Here is a 16513-nt window from a genome sequence, read left to right on the forward strand (position 1 = left end):
GAACTACCAATGAATGTTGTAGCTTACATTCTTCTTTCACTGCTTTTTATTTAAATCTGGATACTTCACTTAAAATCTCCTGAATCTTGGGGAAAAAAAAAGAAAAATCACTGTTAAGCTTGTGCAAGAGTTAGTTATTTTTTAATATCACTCTTTATTTATTGTAGTATAAAGTAAAAACAAGATAAAAAAACCTTTTTCATTGATTTCATGTGGGACTTATATGGAAATAGAAGGTTTGCATTCTTTATGTATAAATATGTAACTCACTTCATATTTGCAATGAAATGTACAGCCAGGAGGGTTTGATAGAAGGGTGGCCAAGGTCTACAGAGATTCGTGTTTCCTTGTGACCTGGCCTTGCTTTGCCCCAGTTCAGCCCCTACAGCCTGCCTGGCTCTACCTGGGGCCCAGTGTCACAAGGAGGGTGGCAGGCAGGGCCCAGGCAGGGTCCAGGTTGTCAGGCAAGATCCCAGTGACGAGGCAGGCGCGAGGTCAAGCTCGGGGTCCGTGCAGGGCCAGAGCCCAGGGTCAGACACAGCCCAGGCACCCTGGGGCAGGTCTATGGGATGGGGCAGGGTAGGCTCGGGCTGGAGGGAGTCCCAGGGGGAGGGATCATGGAAGGGCAGGCTGTGGCTGTGCAAAGGCACCTCTCTGAGGAAACCCGGGCAAGGACTGATGGAGCAGAGGTTAAAGGGACAGCTGGGCCTTGAGCAGGGTGTGCCTGGGCCAGGTGAGGCTGGGCACCCCTTCAGTGTGCTGGTGCACTCGGGCCCTGGCAGTGCTGGCAGCTCTGTGTGAGCCAGAGCACAGAGGTCCCTTCCCTGCTGCTAATCACCTGAGAGGACATTGCTGCTGGGACCTTGGAGCGTGCCATGGAGCTGCTGCACTGATCCAGCACCTGCTGCCTGCATGGGTGCACTCTGAAGGGAAACTATTTAAATCTAGGTATCAGAAAATGTTTTGACAGTGCAAAAAGATAATTCTTCCTTCACGCCCTTTTAATTTTTTTTTTGGTAAGAAATCAAGGCAGCTCTCAGTGGGTTTATGTCCTTTGAAAATCTGCCCCAGTGTGCTATGGCAGAAGTGATCTTCTGAAATACGATTCTGAGTGTGTTATTGGAAAAACAAAGGTTACATAATCTAAAATCCCTTCTGAAATGAATTTTCCCAGAGTAGGTCAAATAATGCTAAGGAGTTTTATAAATGTATTTGAAACATGGATGTTTATTTTTTTCTGCAGTAACATCAGGTGGATGACTGTAAAAGTCTTTACTGACTTCTGGGAGATAATTAAGGTATGGTGAAGGTTAAAAGTGTGGTAGACAGAAATCCTGCACAAATGCGAGTGTTTTACTCAAACTCAATTGGTTGTTATTTAAAAATTTAATTAAGGCTAGCAGTGATGCTGAGGCCTGTGTGAAAGCTCTCTGGAGGCCCAGGAGAATTCCTGTTGCCACTCTCCTGTGCTCTGCTGCCCCATTTGAGCATAATGAGTAGGGCTGGCACGTTAGTGAAGGGGAGCTGGCACTGCTGAAAGGGATTTTTTTGCTCTCCCCTTGTCTTGTAGCTGTGACAAAAATTCAGGCTTCCACTCACAGTTTTCCAAGTTTGCAGGAACTTGCCTTCTTTTCCTGGACTGCTGCTCAGTTGCTTTCCGACAAGTATCAGAGCCCTGAATGAGGGGTTTTATTTTTAGTTTTTAATGGGTATGGAAAGCTTCTGAAATTGAACTCAGGAGGGAAGGACTTCAGGAAGAGGAAAAATGGCAGACTCCTTAAAACACAGATGAAGGTTTCTGAGGAATTTGTGCCAATTAAAACAAGACTGTGAAACAAAATATCTTTAATAATAGGACCAGAATAAAGTTGCAGCTTGTGAAAGTTCCTCATGTTTCACAATGTTAGGTTATGGCAGTTACTATGTATTAATGCAACAAATCAATGGCACCAAATTGAAAGTAATGGGTGTGTCAGTTGTGAAAAACAAGGGGAAAAGATCATTATTCAACTCCCTACACCCTGCCCTGGACCTTAGAAATCTATGATTTTCACAGAGAAGATTTTTTGCTGAAAAGGAGATAAAAACATGAAAAAACAAATGCATAATGTGAAACATTCTGGTTTAAGTTTGCTTTGTAAATCCTTAGAGGGTAGTTAATCTGTAGTAAAATCTTGCAGCAGAGAGTGGAACAACCCTATACCTTCCCATTTGGTATTTCCTCTGTTATTTGATATGCAAGCCTAGTTCATAACATAATCATTTAAAACATAAGACTAGGGAGATTTTCTGGATGACTTTACAGGCTAAATTTGTTCCCAGCTCTCGTTTGAAAAGCAGAAAAGCAAACTAGATTGTCAAATGAAAATTAGTTATCAATAAGAAAGGTATTTGCAGAGTATATGCATGAGTTCTCTCTGCTTAATGTAATTGGACACACTTGGAATGGGAACAGCCACAGAATTGATTTCCACACTTTAGGTTTGAGTGGGAGCCACGGTGTGGGGCTCAGCTCACCTGTGAGTGGCCTGTCTGAAATGGGTGTAGTTTACTTGTAGTTTATGTGAACAGGAGAATATTCACTACTAGCACAATTTACATTATTCTTGTAGTTTCAAGATTATACCAGTTTACCTTGAAAAGGCCTCCTTAGCCATGAAATTGGTTTGCTGAGGAGGCGAATGTATTTTACATACCTGCTTGAAGGTGGAAAATTTTGTTGTGCACCACCAACAGAAAAGGTTCATTATGTTACTTCTAGGCATCATTTAAGAGATGCTTAATTACTTGATCTTGCAGATGGAGGAAGAAACCTGAATTTCTAGTTTTTCCAAAATTGCACTTTGTTAGAAAAATTGTTTCTGAAGAGATGAAACGCTTCTTTAGTTCTCTAGGTATTCCATTTCAGTAAAGCTTTGCTATTCCATTTGAACATCTTGTGAAAGAAATAACTTGCTGATAGGAAAAGTGGTTTTCTATTCTGTATCAGTGAAATAAGTGTAACATGACCACATGTTTCACACAAGTAACCAGTGTTCCTCCCTGCAAGTGAGTAAAGAGCAGTTTGCTACCGATGGCATTTTCAGTCACTGGGCTCCCTCAAGAAGCTGTGACTGTGTTGGTTGGTCTTGTTGTTAATAGTGGTGTTGTCATGGTATCTGCTGTTTTGCAGCTGAACTATTGGAAGTGAACCCTGGCACTGTTACCAATGGCAGCTAAATCAAGTTAATGGTCTACTTTGTTTCTCATTACCAGTTTTTTGACTCATTCTTAGTCAATAAAATTTTTAAAATGTTCTAAAGCAGAGTTATATTCATTCACAAGGAATGTGGTGCTCATTGTGGAAGTAATACACAGTTTCTCCTAATTACATTGTATGTTAAAAATAAAATCTGAAATGGCAATCAAATGCATCTTTTTCTATCATATATTACATATTTATTTGTGGGTTTCTTTGCATGTGAAATATAATTGCTTTGTTCAAATTCCATTGTATCCATACCTTTCAGCAAGCTGCACACAGGTTTTTCTTCTTTGTTAATGGTCTGAACACAGAATGCTAAATGCATTTTAACAGAAAACAAAAGGGAAGATCAAGAAATAAGTAAGCAACAAAGGAACAGTCAAACATGAGACTTTATTTCCTTGGCATGTTTCTGTTTTTTAAATGTCAGTAGTTTGATGCTGCTTAGGACAGTGAAATACCAGAAACTTTCCTGCTTCAGTAGATGAAAGAGCAAGCTATAAGGGCATAAATGGAATTTCTCCTGTGATTTGTGAATGACATGCATACTGTCTCTGAATAGGTGACATAAAAATCTGCATATCACTATTTAGTAAGAGCTTTCAGAATTTAGCAGTGTAACTTTCAGAATGGTGAACATTAGTTATTGGAAAGTCATATCATTAAAAAGCAGCATTGAATGGACATAAGCTACTGTGGTCACCTTTCCTAAAACAAATTTAAAACTTTCAGTTGAAACAGGCTGGGCAATAACTCATGGTAGTTATAGTTATTTACTGAGGACTTACTTGAATCTTTTGAAATGACCTGTCAAAATAATTTATATTTTTCTACTTCACTGTGCTGTCAGACTGTGTCAGTTTGTTGTATGGAAGAGTTCCAGGATGTGCTGGGCAGTCACTTTACTCCCAGTGCCACAGCCCTCAGAGTCTTCCTAACCTTGTCCTTTCAGCCAGTGTGAGATCCACCTGGCTGACAGCTTGGATGTTTGGAGGAGAAACCTGGAGAGCAAAACAAAGGCTGAAATAGGACTGCTGTCTGAAAAGCCTTTTATTGAGATTACCCATTCTCAGAGCTACTAATTAACATGAAAAAATAATAATAAAATGAAAACTGGAAGAATTCATGGACAGGAAGAAGAAAGGAAAAGTAAGAAAGCTGTAAAAGGCTGCAGACCAAGAGATTTCTTTCTTAGCTAATCCTTTTATTTTTGACTGTAGAGTCAGGTACTACTTGTAGTGTTTTCAGAAGTATGAAACTGTAAGGCAGTTTGCTACAGCTGGATTACAAGTAAAAATAAGTGACTTTGCGTGGATGACTTAACTTCCGTGACTGTCCTTGTCATTTCCCTGTGCAGTCTCACGGGGGGGTGTTGGAGTCGGCGCGAGAAAAGTGGCACTTAATATAAGTGATCAGCAAATCCCAAACTTTATTGATAGTTACACATATTTATATTGGTGTTAATGAAACTAATACATATTGCAAAAAGCGAGCTCGTTATTGGTTAGTTGCTTATCAGCCAGCTGCACCTATTTTTACATTCTTGTGGGTATACTGTTACAGCTTTTCTGTGTTTCTCCATATTTCTAACCTAAGATCATCCTCCTTATCCTGCTGTTGTACCAAGGGCACAGCATCCCTGTCTTACACTAATTGCTAGTTCCCATGCTTATCTCCTTCTTGTTTAACTAACGGTATTATGCCGCCGGGACCTTTCTCAGCTAGCCAGCTGCTCACAAAACCCTCCCCAGGGGGGCTCCCAGGTGACCCTCTTGTGCCTCTCGCTCGCAGTGCTCGGCAGAGTGCGGGGACGGGATCCGCACGCGCTCCGTGGTTTGCATGACCAACCATGTCAGCAGCTTGCCTCTGGAAGGCTGTGGCAACAACAGACCCTCGGAAACAACGCCCTGTAACAATGGGCCCTGCGCTGGGAAAGTGGAGTGGTTTGCTGGGGGCTGGACACAGGTAAGCCAGGCACCAAATCTAACAGATCTGTTGCTTTTCGACTGGTATTTTACTTTTAAACTTGTATTTTGATGCAATAAATGTGTGCCATAAGGTATTTCTTCATCTCTCTAGAGTATTTTTTGGTATTTTACAGTATCTAAATACTCTAGATACCAAATGTATCTATTTGGTATCTAGAGTATTTCTCTCTAGAGTATCATTTGGTATTTTTCCCTGTATTTTACTGAGCTGATGTTCAATACTTTTCAGCATCTGCTGAGTTTTTTTTACTTTGATGAAAAAAATTGTGTTCTTTTCCTCTCTTTCTTCATTTTTTGCTTTTCACCTACTGACCCAGTGTATTTATGAAAAGAATGGTGACAGAATTCTGCTCAGCATGTTCAGGTAAACGCTAAAGCAATGGATCTAAAATTCTTAAAGTAGAGCCTTTGTGATCATGCAGGGAGATACGTACCTATACAAATGTATGCATATGACATTTCCAAAAGATAAAGAAGGCAAAAAGCAATGGCTAAATCCAAAAGTTACCTTTGGTATTGTTGCACTGAAAGTCATTACCATAGGCAAAAGAACAAATTTTGGTTAGTGGCCTCTGTACTGATACTCTGTCCTCAAAGTAAATTCTTCCCTTCATCCACATCTAGCAGCCCTTGTTCCAAATGAACATTTCTTCTGTCAGGTACAAAGGCATTTCAGAAGCTATTCACTCATGCCCAGGCATTTGCGCCCCTTTGTGTAGGCTCTGGTGTTGCCTGGAGAGCCTCTGGGACTGCTTGGTGGAGCTCCACAAGCACTTGGTGGAGCTGTGCTGGTAACTCACTGTACTGCAGATCCCACAGTCCTTCCAGGAGATGAGGAGCTGGAAGTTAAATTGGTATGGCTGAGGGGGAGATTACAGGGCTACTACTACACTAATGCTTTCAAGTGCGAGTGATAATTATTGTGTATAAGAATACATATAACAGTAATAATAACAAAATCAGATTTACAAAATCTTTATCTGCAGTTCTAATAACAGATGAAATCCAGGCCTTGTTACTCATACTGCTCCAGACAGTGAATAGGAACTCTCTACCTATTTTTGCTGTGCTGGAAAGGTGTTCAGAGCATCCCGACTATTCTTTTAATTCACCTTTTTTCTTTGCATTGAATTGAATTGTTTGATGCACACAATCAAAGTCTTTACTGGTCTGAAAGCTGTGTCTGACAACGTCAATTCTGCCAAGTCCTGGCTGGTTTATTTGGTTTTTAACAGCAAGATGAGAGCAGTCAGTAGGGCAGAGCAGGAGGGAGCACTGAGGGCTGGCCTTCCTCTGCCAGAGCTAAGGTGGGGTGTTCAGATGGTGCCTTTAGGAGGAACCATTTCAAGAGATGTTTTGTGTTAAACAATGTGCAGTTACTGTACTTCCTGCAGAATTTATTCAGGTGCATTTGTCTCAAGGTTCTTCATTCAGCTCAAAAGTTTTGTAGGAATCTGGTAAAGGGATTGTAAGTTCTACCAAAAATATAAAGAAAATCCCCAGTGTTAGGAATGTTTCATTGGTTTAGGCTGGAAAAAGCCTTCTGAAAATCATAGTCCTTTATGAAACCTTGAAACCAATATGTTGCTGTAATCATCTTCTAAAAACCTTTTTACAAGTGCCAGAAACAGTATTCTGTGTGTACTTAAGCTTTAAATGGGCAGTAGGAATCCAAGTGAGTCAAATTCGCTTTTCAGAACTGGAAGCAGCACTACATCACATAGATACTTGCAAGCATGAAAATAACACCCTGGCAGATCAAGGCATTTTCTAAAAACAGCACAGAATGTGAGGCTTTGTAAAGCTACAAAACTGTGCTCTAACCTTATAACCCCCCGAAGTTCAGTGCAGCACAAAGGATCCTGCTTCAGCAAGAAACAGTAACTCTGCTTATGGAGAGTGAGTTTTGCTTCTCTGTTGATTGGGAAAACAAATACCAGTTTCTTTTTGTAACAACAGGTAAAACTACACTTTGCTATTTTTCCAGAAGTACACTTAGAGTCATATATCTTCTTCATGAAGATAATTAGACATATGTTTTGAGTCTGTGGTACCATGAGATGTGGAGAAATGTTCCTTTGTAAGCAAGTTGAAGGACATGAGGAGAATAACAGATTTTCCCACTTCTTTTTTGTTTCCTGATACAGTGCTCTACTGAATGTGGTAGTGGAACTCAGCAGAGAGAAGTAATTTGTGTTAGGAAAACTGAAGGTAATTTTGATGTTTTGAACCCCTATGAATGTTCATATTTGGAAAAACCTCCCAGCCAGCAGTCCTGCTACCTCAAGCCGTGTGGATCTAAGTGGTTTCATACGGAATGGAGCACAGTAAGTCTGTCATGTTTTCCTGTATCTGTACTTGGTTTGACACATCTTTTTCTGTTTATATTGAAAGAGAACACTATTTGCATACAACCACCCATCATGAAATTGATTTAACTTCGCACAGGAATGATAATAAAAAGAAAGCATAGTCTTTTCCTGGTGGAACATAGAAAATTCAGGAAGTATCTTGACCAGAAAGAGACACTGCACAGTTGTCTTTGTATCATTGATGTCTTCTTCATAGAATATTCCTGTTTTATAAAGTTGGTTTGGCCCTTACAGTGAGACAGTGTGGTGCACTTAGAAGTTCCTTTTAAATCTCTAGTTTCATTAAAATTAAGGAGTATTTAATAAAGAATGAGGGATGTATTCATTTCTTAGTCAGTTTTACCATAATATTTTACTGTAAACTCTTCACTGTAATACTTAGAACTTCACTGGGAGAAAATGTGTTGTACAACTTCATGTATCTTCAGTTTCCCCTGGAAGAGGACCAGCTACATTCACCACTGTGCCACAAAACGCTTCAATTTCATCTGCAATTTCCTATATCTGACATAGTTTATTGGTTTTCTACCAAAACAAAAAAAAAACAACAATATTTTTGTCCTAAATGAAAATCAGGAAGTCCATTATCATCTTAGAATGAGATGACACCATATTGAATGCAGTCACTTGGACCCTTTGTTAGCTGTAGGTCAGATTGCCCCTGGCAGCTCTGCCATGTGGATGCAGCTCAGAATGGTTTGTGTGAAGTGTGATGTGAGTCTTGGTTCCATTCTAAGTGCTTAAGATCTCTGCAGACCTGAAGACCTTATGGCTGGATGTGGATGTGGAATAATTACACATTCTGTACAGGCATGTAACAGGAGTAAATCTAGAAAAACCCATGTTCTGTTACTGTTGCACATGGCTGCCCTTTCAAATGTGGGTAAAGGTTGTACTTAAAGGTGAAAAAACAGTGTAAAAATATAATATTGAGACTATTTGGTTAGTTTTTTACAATATATGATTTTATGATCATGATAAGTTGTTTATGCAATGTTAGGAAAAGAAATAATTATGCCAAAAAAGTTAGAAAGAAAACATTCTTACTAGTTTTGGGCTATTAAGGTTTTAATCATAAATGACCCAGGTTTAATTAAGTTTTTGAGCATTAGGTCAAACTGGACAGCGAGCCAAATCTCAAAGACCTCACTCAGGCAAAATCCTTGGCCAATGGGGATTTGCTTCAGTATGGGCAGAAATGTGTAATAATTGGCTTTAAAAGTACCATAACAAGCAAGTACAAAAGTCTCTGGCTTCATAACAGACCCTGAAGGAGCAGAGAGATATTTCTTTTAGAAATTCAAAGAAACTTACAATGCTGAGTAAAATCATTGTGCTGCAAGAAGTGAAAAATAATTGAGTGCTAGGGAAAAAAAAAAAGGTGATTAAAATTATTCTTGTTTGTATATAAACGGGAAAAGGGAGAGTGGAGGGCAGGGCAGTCAAGAAATAAAGACCAGTGCAGTTAAGTTCTTAAAGCAGGACATGTGAGCACTATGGAAAGAGTAGATTTGGGAGATAATCTGAATGAGCAGAGAACAACCAGACTAATTAAAAAGCAGATGCTAAGTAATAGATTCAGAACAGGAACTGTTCTAGCTTTATTTCAGTTGCACAGCATCCACTCTGTTTATTAGTCTGGTTGTTGCTCCTGTGGTCAAGAACGTTTGGGAATCTTGAAAAAATTTTCCATGTATATTAAGGGCTTCCCAGGTAGAAAATGAAAACCAATGGGGTGAAGTTGATAAAAGGCTGCAGTGATACCTGGGTCTGGCATCAAGGTTCCCTTGTTTACTTCCTGTAATTACACATCTCCTATGTCCTTCATGAACTTCAGCTTAATTGTTTCAGTGTTCCAAGTCCTGTGAAGGAGGATTTCGGGTTCGGGAGGTGCGGTGTCTGTCGGATGACATGGCAGCCAGTTCTCAGTGTGATCCACAGCTCAAACCTGAAGAGAAGGAACCGTGTAATACACAGGATTGTGTCCCTGAAATAGGTAAGGAAGAGGAGACTTCTGTTTTAACTGTGGAACTCCATCTAGTGGAGAAGTTATTTTATAGTCTTGCAGAGGCTTTAATAGTATATTTTCTTTATTGAGTTCAGGGTTTTATTTTTACACAAAATACAACTCTTTTCTGTGATTGAAAAGTAGGTTTCCAATGAAAATGTTTTCCTTGTAATGTGTAAGAAACTTGCTTATTATTGAAGTTGCTGAGAATGTGAGAGATCTGCTTCTGTGAAAATGGTACATACAGGGTGTTTTTCTGCAGCCTCCTTGCATTCTCCAAGGTTTCTCTTGGAAGAGGATTTGAAACAAAAAAAAAAGGATCATTATATACTGTGTTCTATAAGAACCAACAAAATTAAACTAAGGTATTAAGTGCAATGAAGCAATTTCCTTTTGTATATAGTAAATACAGGGATGCACTTAATTTGCATTGGAATTAGTCATTCAGCTCATACAGATTTGATTTTTATAGTAATGAGAATGGCTAGGAAGAGAAAGATGCAAGAATTTAGAGACAGTTTTAACTCAGAATCTTCTCCAACAACTTTCAGTTGAGAATTATTCAACATACTTTAAGATAACAACATTAAAACCTGGGGAAATGGGGATAGCTACATTTTTAAAGTGCTTTATGTATCTTTATATGAAATCCTGAATAATCTGACTTATTTGCTTAGATAACCTGTTTTAACCCGACAATGAATGTTGAAATACCGGTCCAAGGGGTTCTACATGGTAAAAGGAAAAGAACTGATTATTTGTTGCTCTAGTACTGTTTTCTTCAGTTTCTTCTCTCTTCCTTTCTCTCCACAGATGAGAACTGCAAGGATAAATACTACAACTGCAATGTGGTGGTTCAGGCCCGGCTCTGTGTGTACACCTATTACAAAACTGCCTGCTGTGCCTCCTGCAGCCGCGTGGCAAACAGACAGCCGGGCTTCCTGGGCCGCAGATAACACATCCTGCTCTGCTCGCAGCAGCAGGGGCACTCTTCACACGGAGCCTGGGCAGCGCTGCTTTGACTGCAGCACTTGTAGCTTCTTAGAGATGGGGTTTATATTGCTGAGCGCATCAAGACTTCGGTTAAATCTCACACCCTTTCAGTTATAGTGCAGTTATCTCTTTTAGGATGTTTGTTGTAAAATCATGATTTTTTTTAAAGCATTCGTTTTTAATGATACTATTATTTGCACCTGCTCATCAGATACTTCTTTAAGGAACACACTGGCCTTAAGATTGTGAAATTAATGAAAACTAAAATCAATTGCAGGCAATTACTGGAGATAATTGACCAGTATGGATGCAGCTGCTCCATTATTTTCTGAGTGCTTACTTGGTTTTTTGGACTGCCTTAAGTTAGAGGACTAAATCAATGAAACATGCATGAGAAAAATTACTTCCCAAAGAAGCAGACCCTTGAAAAGCATTTATCATCAGTTTCCTAGCACTCTAACATTTATTTTTAACTACTTCAGTCCATTCATCATAAATCAGAGTCACTGTTAAGGTCTTTCAGTTGTCCTTTTAAGTGATGTCCTGTCCTTAGGCAGCAAATATATACACACTTGACTGCCAGAAGGTGCCTTTATATTTAATTCATAAACTCGTGAAGATACACTTTTATAATTTTGTATGGGTTTTAAAATACGTTCCCTACCAGAGTGACACTAGTGTCTAACTCTTCAAGTCTTTAACAGCGGGACAGGTTCACCAGAAAGGTGAAGAGCCTTTGCTGGTATAAAAAGTGATTGTTTCCATTGGTGAGGTCTCTTTTCTGTAGGGGGCTTATTTCAGAACTGGGATCTTGCCTAATTCTTGTCTCTGCACTATTGTTTAGCAACTGCCAAACCAAAGTACTTTGTTCAGACCTAGTCTGGATATGTCACCAGTTTCTGAAACAGCCACCAAAGGAGAGAGGCCTGTGTGCCTTAAAGCAGTCTGTTACTCCTGGTATCAGGCAGCAGTATGAGTCCAGTGGCTGAGTATCTGTACAAAGGGGATCTTAGCTATTGGCATTCTTCAGGTTTTGATCAGTTATTACAACATACTTGTCTTCTTTTGCTCAGTGTTTCATTGTGCAGATCTATTCATACCACTCATTTCCTATTACTTAAGAATGGCTGCAGACTTAGAGCTGATTTTAAGTGGTGATTTTTCATTTCTGCAATTACTGTACTAAGCCTTAAGACTTGGTAAAGGCAAATAGTATACTATGCAGTGCAGATGAGTTTTGCATTATCTGCGTGTTCTCTAGCCTTTATTTGAGAGGTCTTTCAAATGTGTAAATAAGGCTGAGGGGAAAAAATAAACACCTCTGCTTATTCAGCTGTTTATTACAGCATATTGCTTGTAAATTAGGGATGCCCATCTATGCATCTGTTCCTAAAGTGCCTGATGTCCAAGTTGCAGCTGTAATGATCTATCAATCAATCCCAGAGGTGTGGTTAAGGTATCCTGCCCCTGATGCAGAGCCATGTTTGAGCCTCATTGTGTATCCTTTTCTTCTTGCTGCGTTGGTGGAGAGGAACGCTGGGAGGTGAAGGTTGCTGGGTGTGAAACCAGTCACATCAGTTTATGTGCTGGGAGCCACAGGCAGGTGGAATTCCTATAATCTAAAAGCTGCCTTGCATTGAGATTAACTTCTGAATGTTTTGATTTGGTCACTCTTGAAAAATATATTTTGGATGAACTACTACTGTTTGGCTACATGAAATGAAGAAGTGTTTCCCCTAAAATTTGGAGGCACTATTTGTGACTATAAATTGTTGTATGTCGGCCAAAAATGTCATTGGCTGTTTCTGTACACTTTGACTTGGGCTTTTTCACTGTAAATAATAGACATAAAGTTGATAGAAACAGAAAGTCAAATTAGGAAACTTCAAGTTCATGCATCTTTCACAGTCCTCCTGTTTCCTTGTATTAGAAAAATTTATCCATGAAGATAACTTACAGATTTGTTATCACACTATGTTCCTTAGATTCTTGACCAAAGAATGATATGGATAAAGTGCAGTGTAAACAGCTCTGGCATCCAGTACTTCTGATTAGAGATTTTCATCTGTGTATCTCATTGCAGCAAATCTTGACTTACATTATATAATTTTTGCTGTTACCTCTTTCATCCCAAGGAAGTGTTTTCTGTCCGCTTGAGGGAAATACCTGTTCCATAAAAAGGCTTCCTGGAAACCCCAAGGCAAATGAGATGCAGAGGGAATCTGATTTGCAGTCATAGGACAAATTCTTCTTACATGTGCTTTGGCTGTGAGACCATCAGTGACTCAGCACATAGATAGATCCCCCTATTTTATAAAACCTGTTCTTTTGCTCTGGAATATATGGCCATTAGCTTATTTTACAAAGATGATAATCTTGTAGGCTCTGTTAAGCTGCCACTAATGTAAACAGTGTTTGTGATAGCTGTCAAGGAATATATACATACATATAGCAGTATAACCCTGTGTTACATCTAATTGTGCAGCTTTGTGAATTGAATGTCGTGAGCTATGGTTACACAAATTGTAGTTTAAGTAAAGAGACATTTTTCAGATGTACCCAATTAAAAAAAAAAAAACAACTGTTTTACCTAATTAAATATGTAATGGTAAGTAAATATTAATTGGAAGAAAAGTACAGAATCCTGCTGAACATAATAATTTATCATCTCTTCTCATGTGTCAGCATTATTAAAATAGTTGTTCCTGCAAAATGAACTAATGAGCCCTTTTCATCAGCACTTTGATACACTAACATTGTCTGCACAAGTGCTGTGCTAAGATTTCACCATCTCACAAAGCATGATTTTGAAATTGTGCCTGTAGCAAGTGTTTGTTCTAATAGAGCAGTGCCCCAACTTAGGATGATGCCTGCAGGGGATTTGACTTTATTTTCTGTAAGTCAAAGGTGGCCTTAATGAATGTAGCAGACATAGAGCAGATGTGAAACCCGTATAAGTAAGAAATTATGTGTATTGTAAATTGCAAATATCAATTATGCACACTTCTGATTTTTAATGTTTTAATTTCTTTTTCTGACAATCTAACATCAGTCAAAAAAATGCAGAATGGTGGGAAAAAATGCTTCCTTGCCTTGAAGATGCCTTATGCAATCCAGGAAGACCAGATTAAGTTAAATACTTCATTGAATGAGTCCAGCTGCTTATGGGGGAAGATCTGCATACAACTTCCATGTCTTACACACATGCAGCTGGCCAAAATCAGCTTCATCCAGAGCAGGCCCTGTGTCTCAAAGCACTTTCCATTTGGAATGGAGGATTCCTGGTGCAGTTGTTTATCAACTTACCAAGGGCTTGTCAGGGTTTGCTAGCTCCTGTGCGATGTAATCTTCAAGCATATGTAGGTAGAATTCTTGTGTACGCCAAATTTGAGAGACTGAATTCATGGAGTCCTCCCTTCCTCTCCCAGAAGATGGGGTGAAAGTGTGAGGGTTGCTCCTGTGGGAATGACCCTGTGGATGTGTCTGCCTTGGCCAGCAGTGAGACAGTGTTTGCTTTGGTGTCTGTGACCTTCAGCCCCCAGGGCTCTGAGCAGGGAAGGGCTGGTTAGGAGCAGAGCAGTGCTGGGGAGTGCACCTGGGTGTGCTGCACCCTGCCAGCCTTGAAGCCCACCCCTCCTGGATGGCCACAGGCTCACTGCAGGACCACCTCAGGATCCCTGCACAGGGAACTGCTGTCTCCCTCATTACACACATGAATGTCCTGCTTTTTCCCAATACTTCAGCAAATGGAGAACTTTGTGTATGAATAAAGCAGTGTTTAGTGTTATTGCTTAGATCCCAGTGTTGTGGCAATGTGGTGCAGTCTGCTGTCAGTCATAGAGTCTGTAGTCCTGGACAGTGCCAGGGTCATCACTTAGGGAGGAAGGAGGGAGGTGCTCAAACAGCTTATGGCTCATGTAGGGCTCGTACAGGAGGCTTGGCCTCCTCTCTTTATAACAAGTAAGACTGTAAGTAGTAAAATGTGCCTTTTGGGGCTTTGTTTTTCCCCATCCTCACCCTGACCGATCTCTCTTTTACACCAACACCAATGCTTCTCCTCTCCTTCTTATCTTACTTTCACCCCTTTGTCCTTTGGATGACAATATTACATTTTGCCAGAATTACTGAAAATCCTGAACTGGCCTTTGGTTCATAAGAATCTGTGTTAGAAATGAGCCCAGCTGTTAAGAGAGCTGTATTTTTGCCAGCCCCTGGATTTTTGTGCATGTGCATACCCCTGTTGGCCAGTTGAAAATGCGTGGTTGTAGAGGTCATACTGAATTAATTCCTGTGCAGTGAACCTGTGGTTGCACAGCTGTTGAATTCCATGGTGGCCCTTTATTCTCATATGTAACATCTCTTGCACAGAAATAGTTATGATCCTCACCAAGGAAAAACCCTGTGTTTACCTGGTTTTCTTGAGACTTAGTGTCTCTGACTTCTTAGGAGCTGTTCTGTGTATTGGGCAGATAATTCATGTGCATGCCTGGAATTGGAAAAAAAACATGAAATTTTGAACATAAAAGTAAACTTTATTTATTTCTAAACTTACAGAATGTTTGTGGGAGATTAAATTAGGCGTTGTTTAGAAAACAGAGTAAAAAAATTACTTCTACATCAGAAATGAAAAATCATCCACTCGACATTTTCAATATATTTTAAAGCAAACTTGTCATCATTATGATGTTTCACTGTGGGCAAAAATACAGACTGGGGGACAGGGAGAAAAATCAATTTAAGAGAATTTATAGCAGACCTGAATTTGGTTCTTTGCTTCTCACCTTTTAACAACCAGAAGTTCAGAGGAGCAAGAGTCCCCAGTTTTCTATATCCCCGTGTACTGTAATTGGATACAGATAAGTACCATCATACCTGGAGAGGATGGGAGCTTAATTCTGATGGATCATTGACCTTTCAGCACAGCATTGCTGCTGACCTGTTTTTCCACACTGTGTTTGGGTCTCATGAGACCAGTGGCCTTGGCAGGGTTGGGTACATACGAGCTTGTGAAGTCCCATCGTAGTCACTCAGGATCTACAGAGAGGATCAGGAAGGACGGGAGACAAAAGAAACCCTAACTTTTTTTTTTAATATGTATAAAATTGTCTATTTGACCCTCCTAATTGATTTTGGCAGAAGGATATACTTTATTATAACTTATTTTGTTGTTATTTGTAAATACAAGATGTCTATGGGAAATATGTAATTCTGAGCTGTGTCTATGGAACAAGCCACTGCACCAAAATATTTCAAATATTTAGAATAGGCAGATTTTTTTATTAAAAGGGACCTAATATGTATTTATTTACATATACCATTCAAATTTTGTCCAGCTTTTTCATTATACTAACCCATCTTTTTAGGGAATTTTATAGCACAGGTATCACATATATATTTTTGTATATATGTCATACTGTAAATCCATAATACAATTTTCTAAACTTTCTGATTAGCCAGTTCCTTGAGTGAATTAAAGTGGGAGAGCATAAGCAAATTGCTTTCTGACTCGTTCAGGAATATATATCCGTGGCAATGTACCTGAACCAGAACTGTACAGCATCATTTTCATATTGTATACATTTTCTCTTTGATGAAAAAATGTTAACTATTTTTGTTTATGACTAATTTATTTTTTATTATTGTGGAAAATAAAGTAACTCGAGATGAATTTATGTGCCGTGTTTGGGTTTTTTTGGTCGATCTGCGCTTGAGTTTCGTGCGAATTCCTTCTCCTCTGATCCCTGCGGCTTCCGGCTCCTGCGCCGTTCCCGAGCAGCGGCGGGGGCCCGCGGGGCGCGCGGCCGCCAGGGGGCGCCACCGGGCGGCGCCGTGAGGGGAGCGCCGCCAGGGACCGCCTTCCCGCCGCCGGGCTCTGAGGGGACCGGCAGCGCGGTGTCCTCGCTGTGTG

The 16513-nt window shown here is 39.9% G+C and overlaps 1 protein-coding gene across 8 annotated transcripts in view; it reads left to right on the forward strand.

Annotated features, from left to right (window-relative positions):
- The window catches only part of THSD4 (thrombospondin type 1 domain containing 4), a 244912-nt gene extending 228639 nt beyond the window's left edge, over positions 1–16273 (forward strand). For all 8 annotated transcript variants that reach the window (XM_038146963.1, XM_038146962.1, XM_038146964.1 and 5 more), the window contains 4 exons: positions 5036–5209; positions 7380–7559; positions 9456–9600; positions 10426–16273. In XM_038146963.1, coding sequence (XP_038002891.1) covers positions 5036–5209; positions 7380–7559; positions 9456–9600; positions 10426–10568 — 642 coding nt within the window. In that variant the 3' untranslated portion in view covers positions 10569–16273. The remainder of the gene's footprint in view (positions 1–5035; positions 5210–7379; positions 7560–9455; positions 9601–10425) is intronic.
- Positions 16274–16513: the final 240 nt, after the last annotated feature.

Source organism: Motacilla alba, chromosome 10 (assembly GCF_015832195.1).
Source record: "Motacilla alba alba isolate MOTALB_02 chromosome 10, Motacilla_alba_V1.0_pri, whole genome shotgun sequence".
In the NCBI taxonomy this organism is placed as follows: Eukaryota; Metazoa; Chordata; class Aves; order Passeriformes; family Motacillidae; genus Motacilla; species Motacilla alba.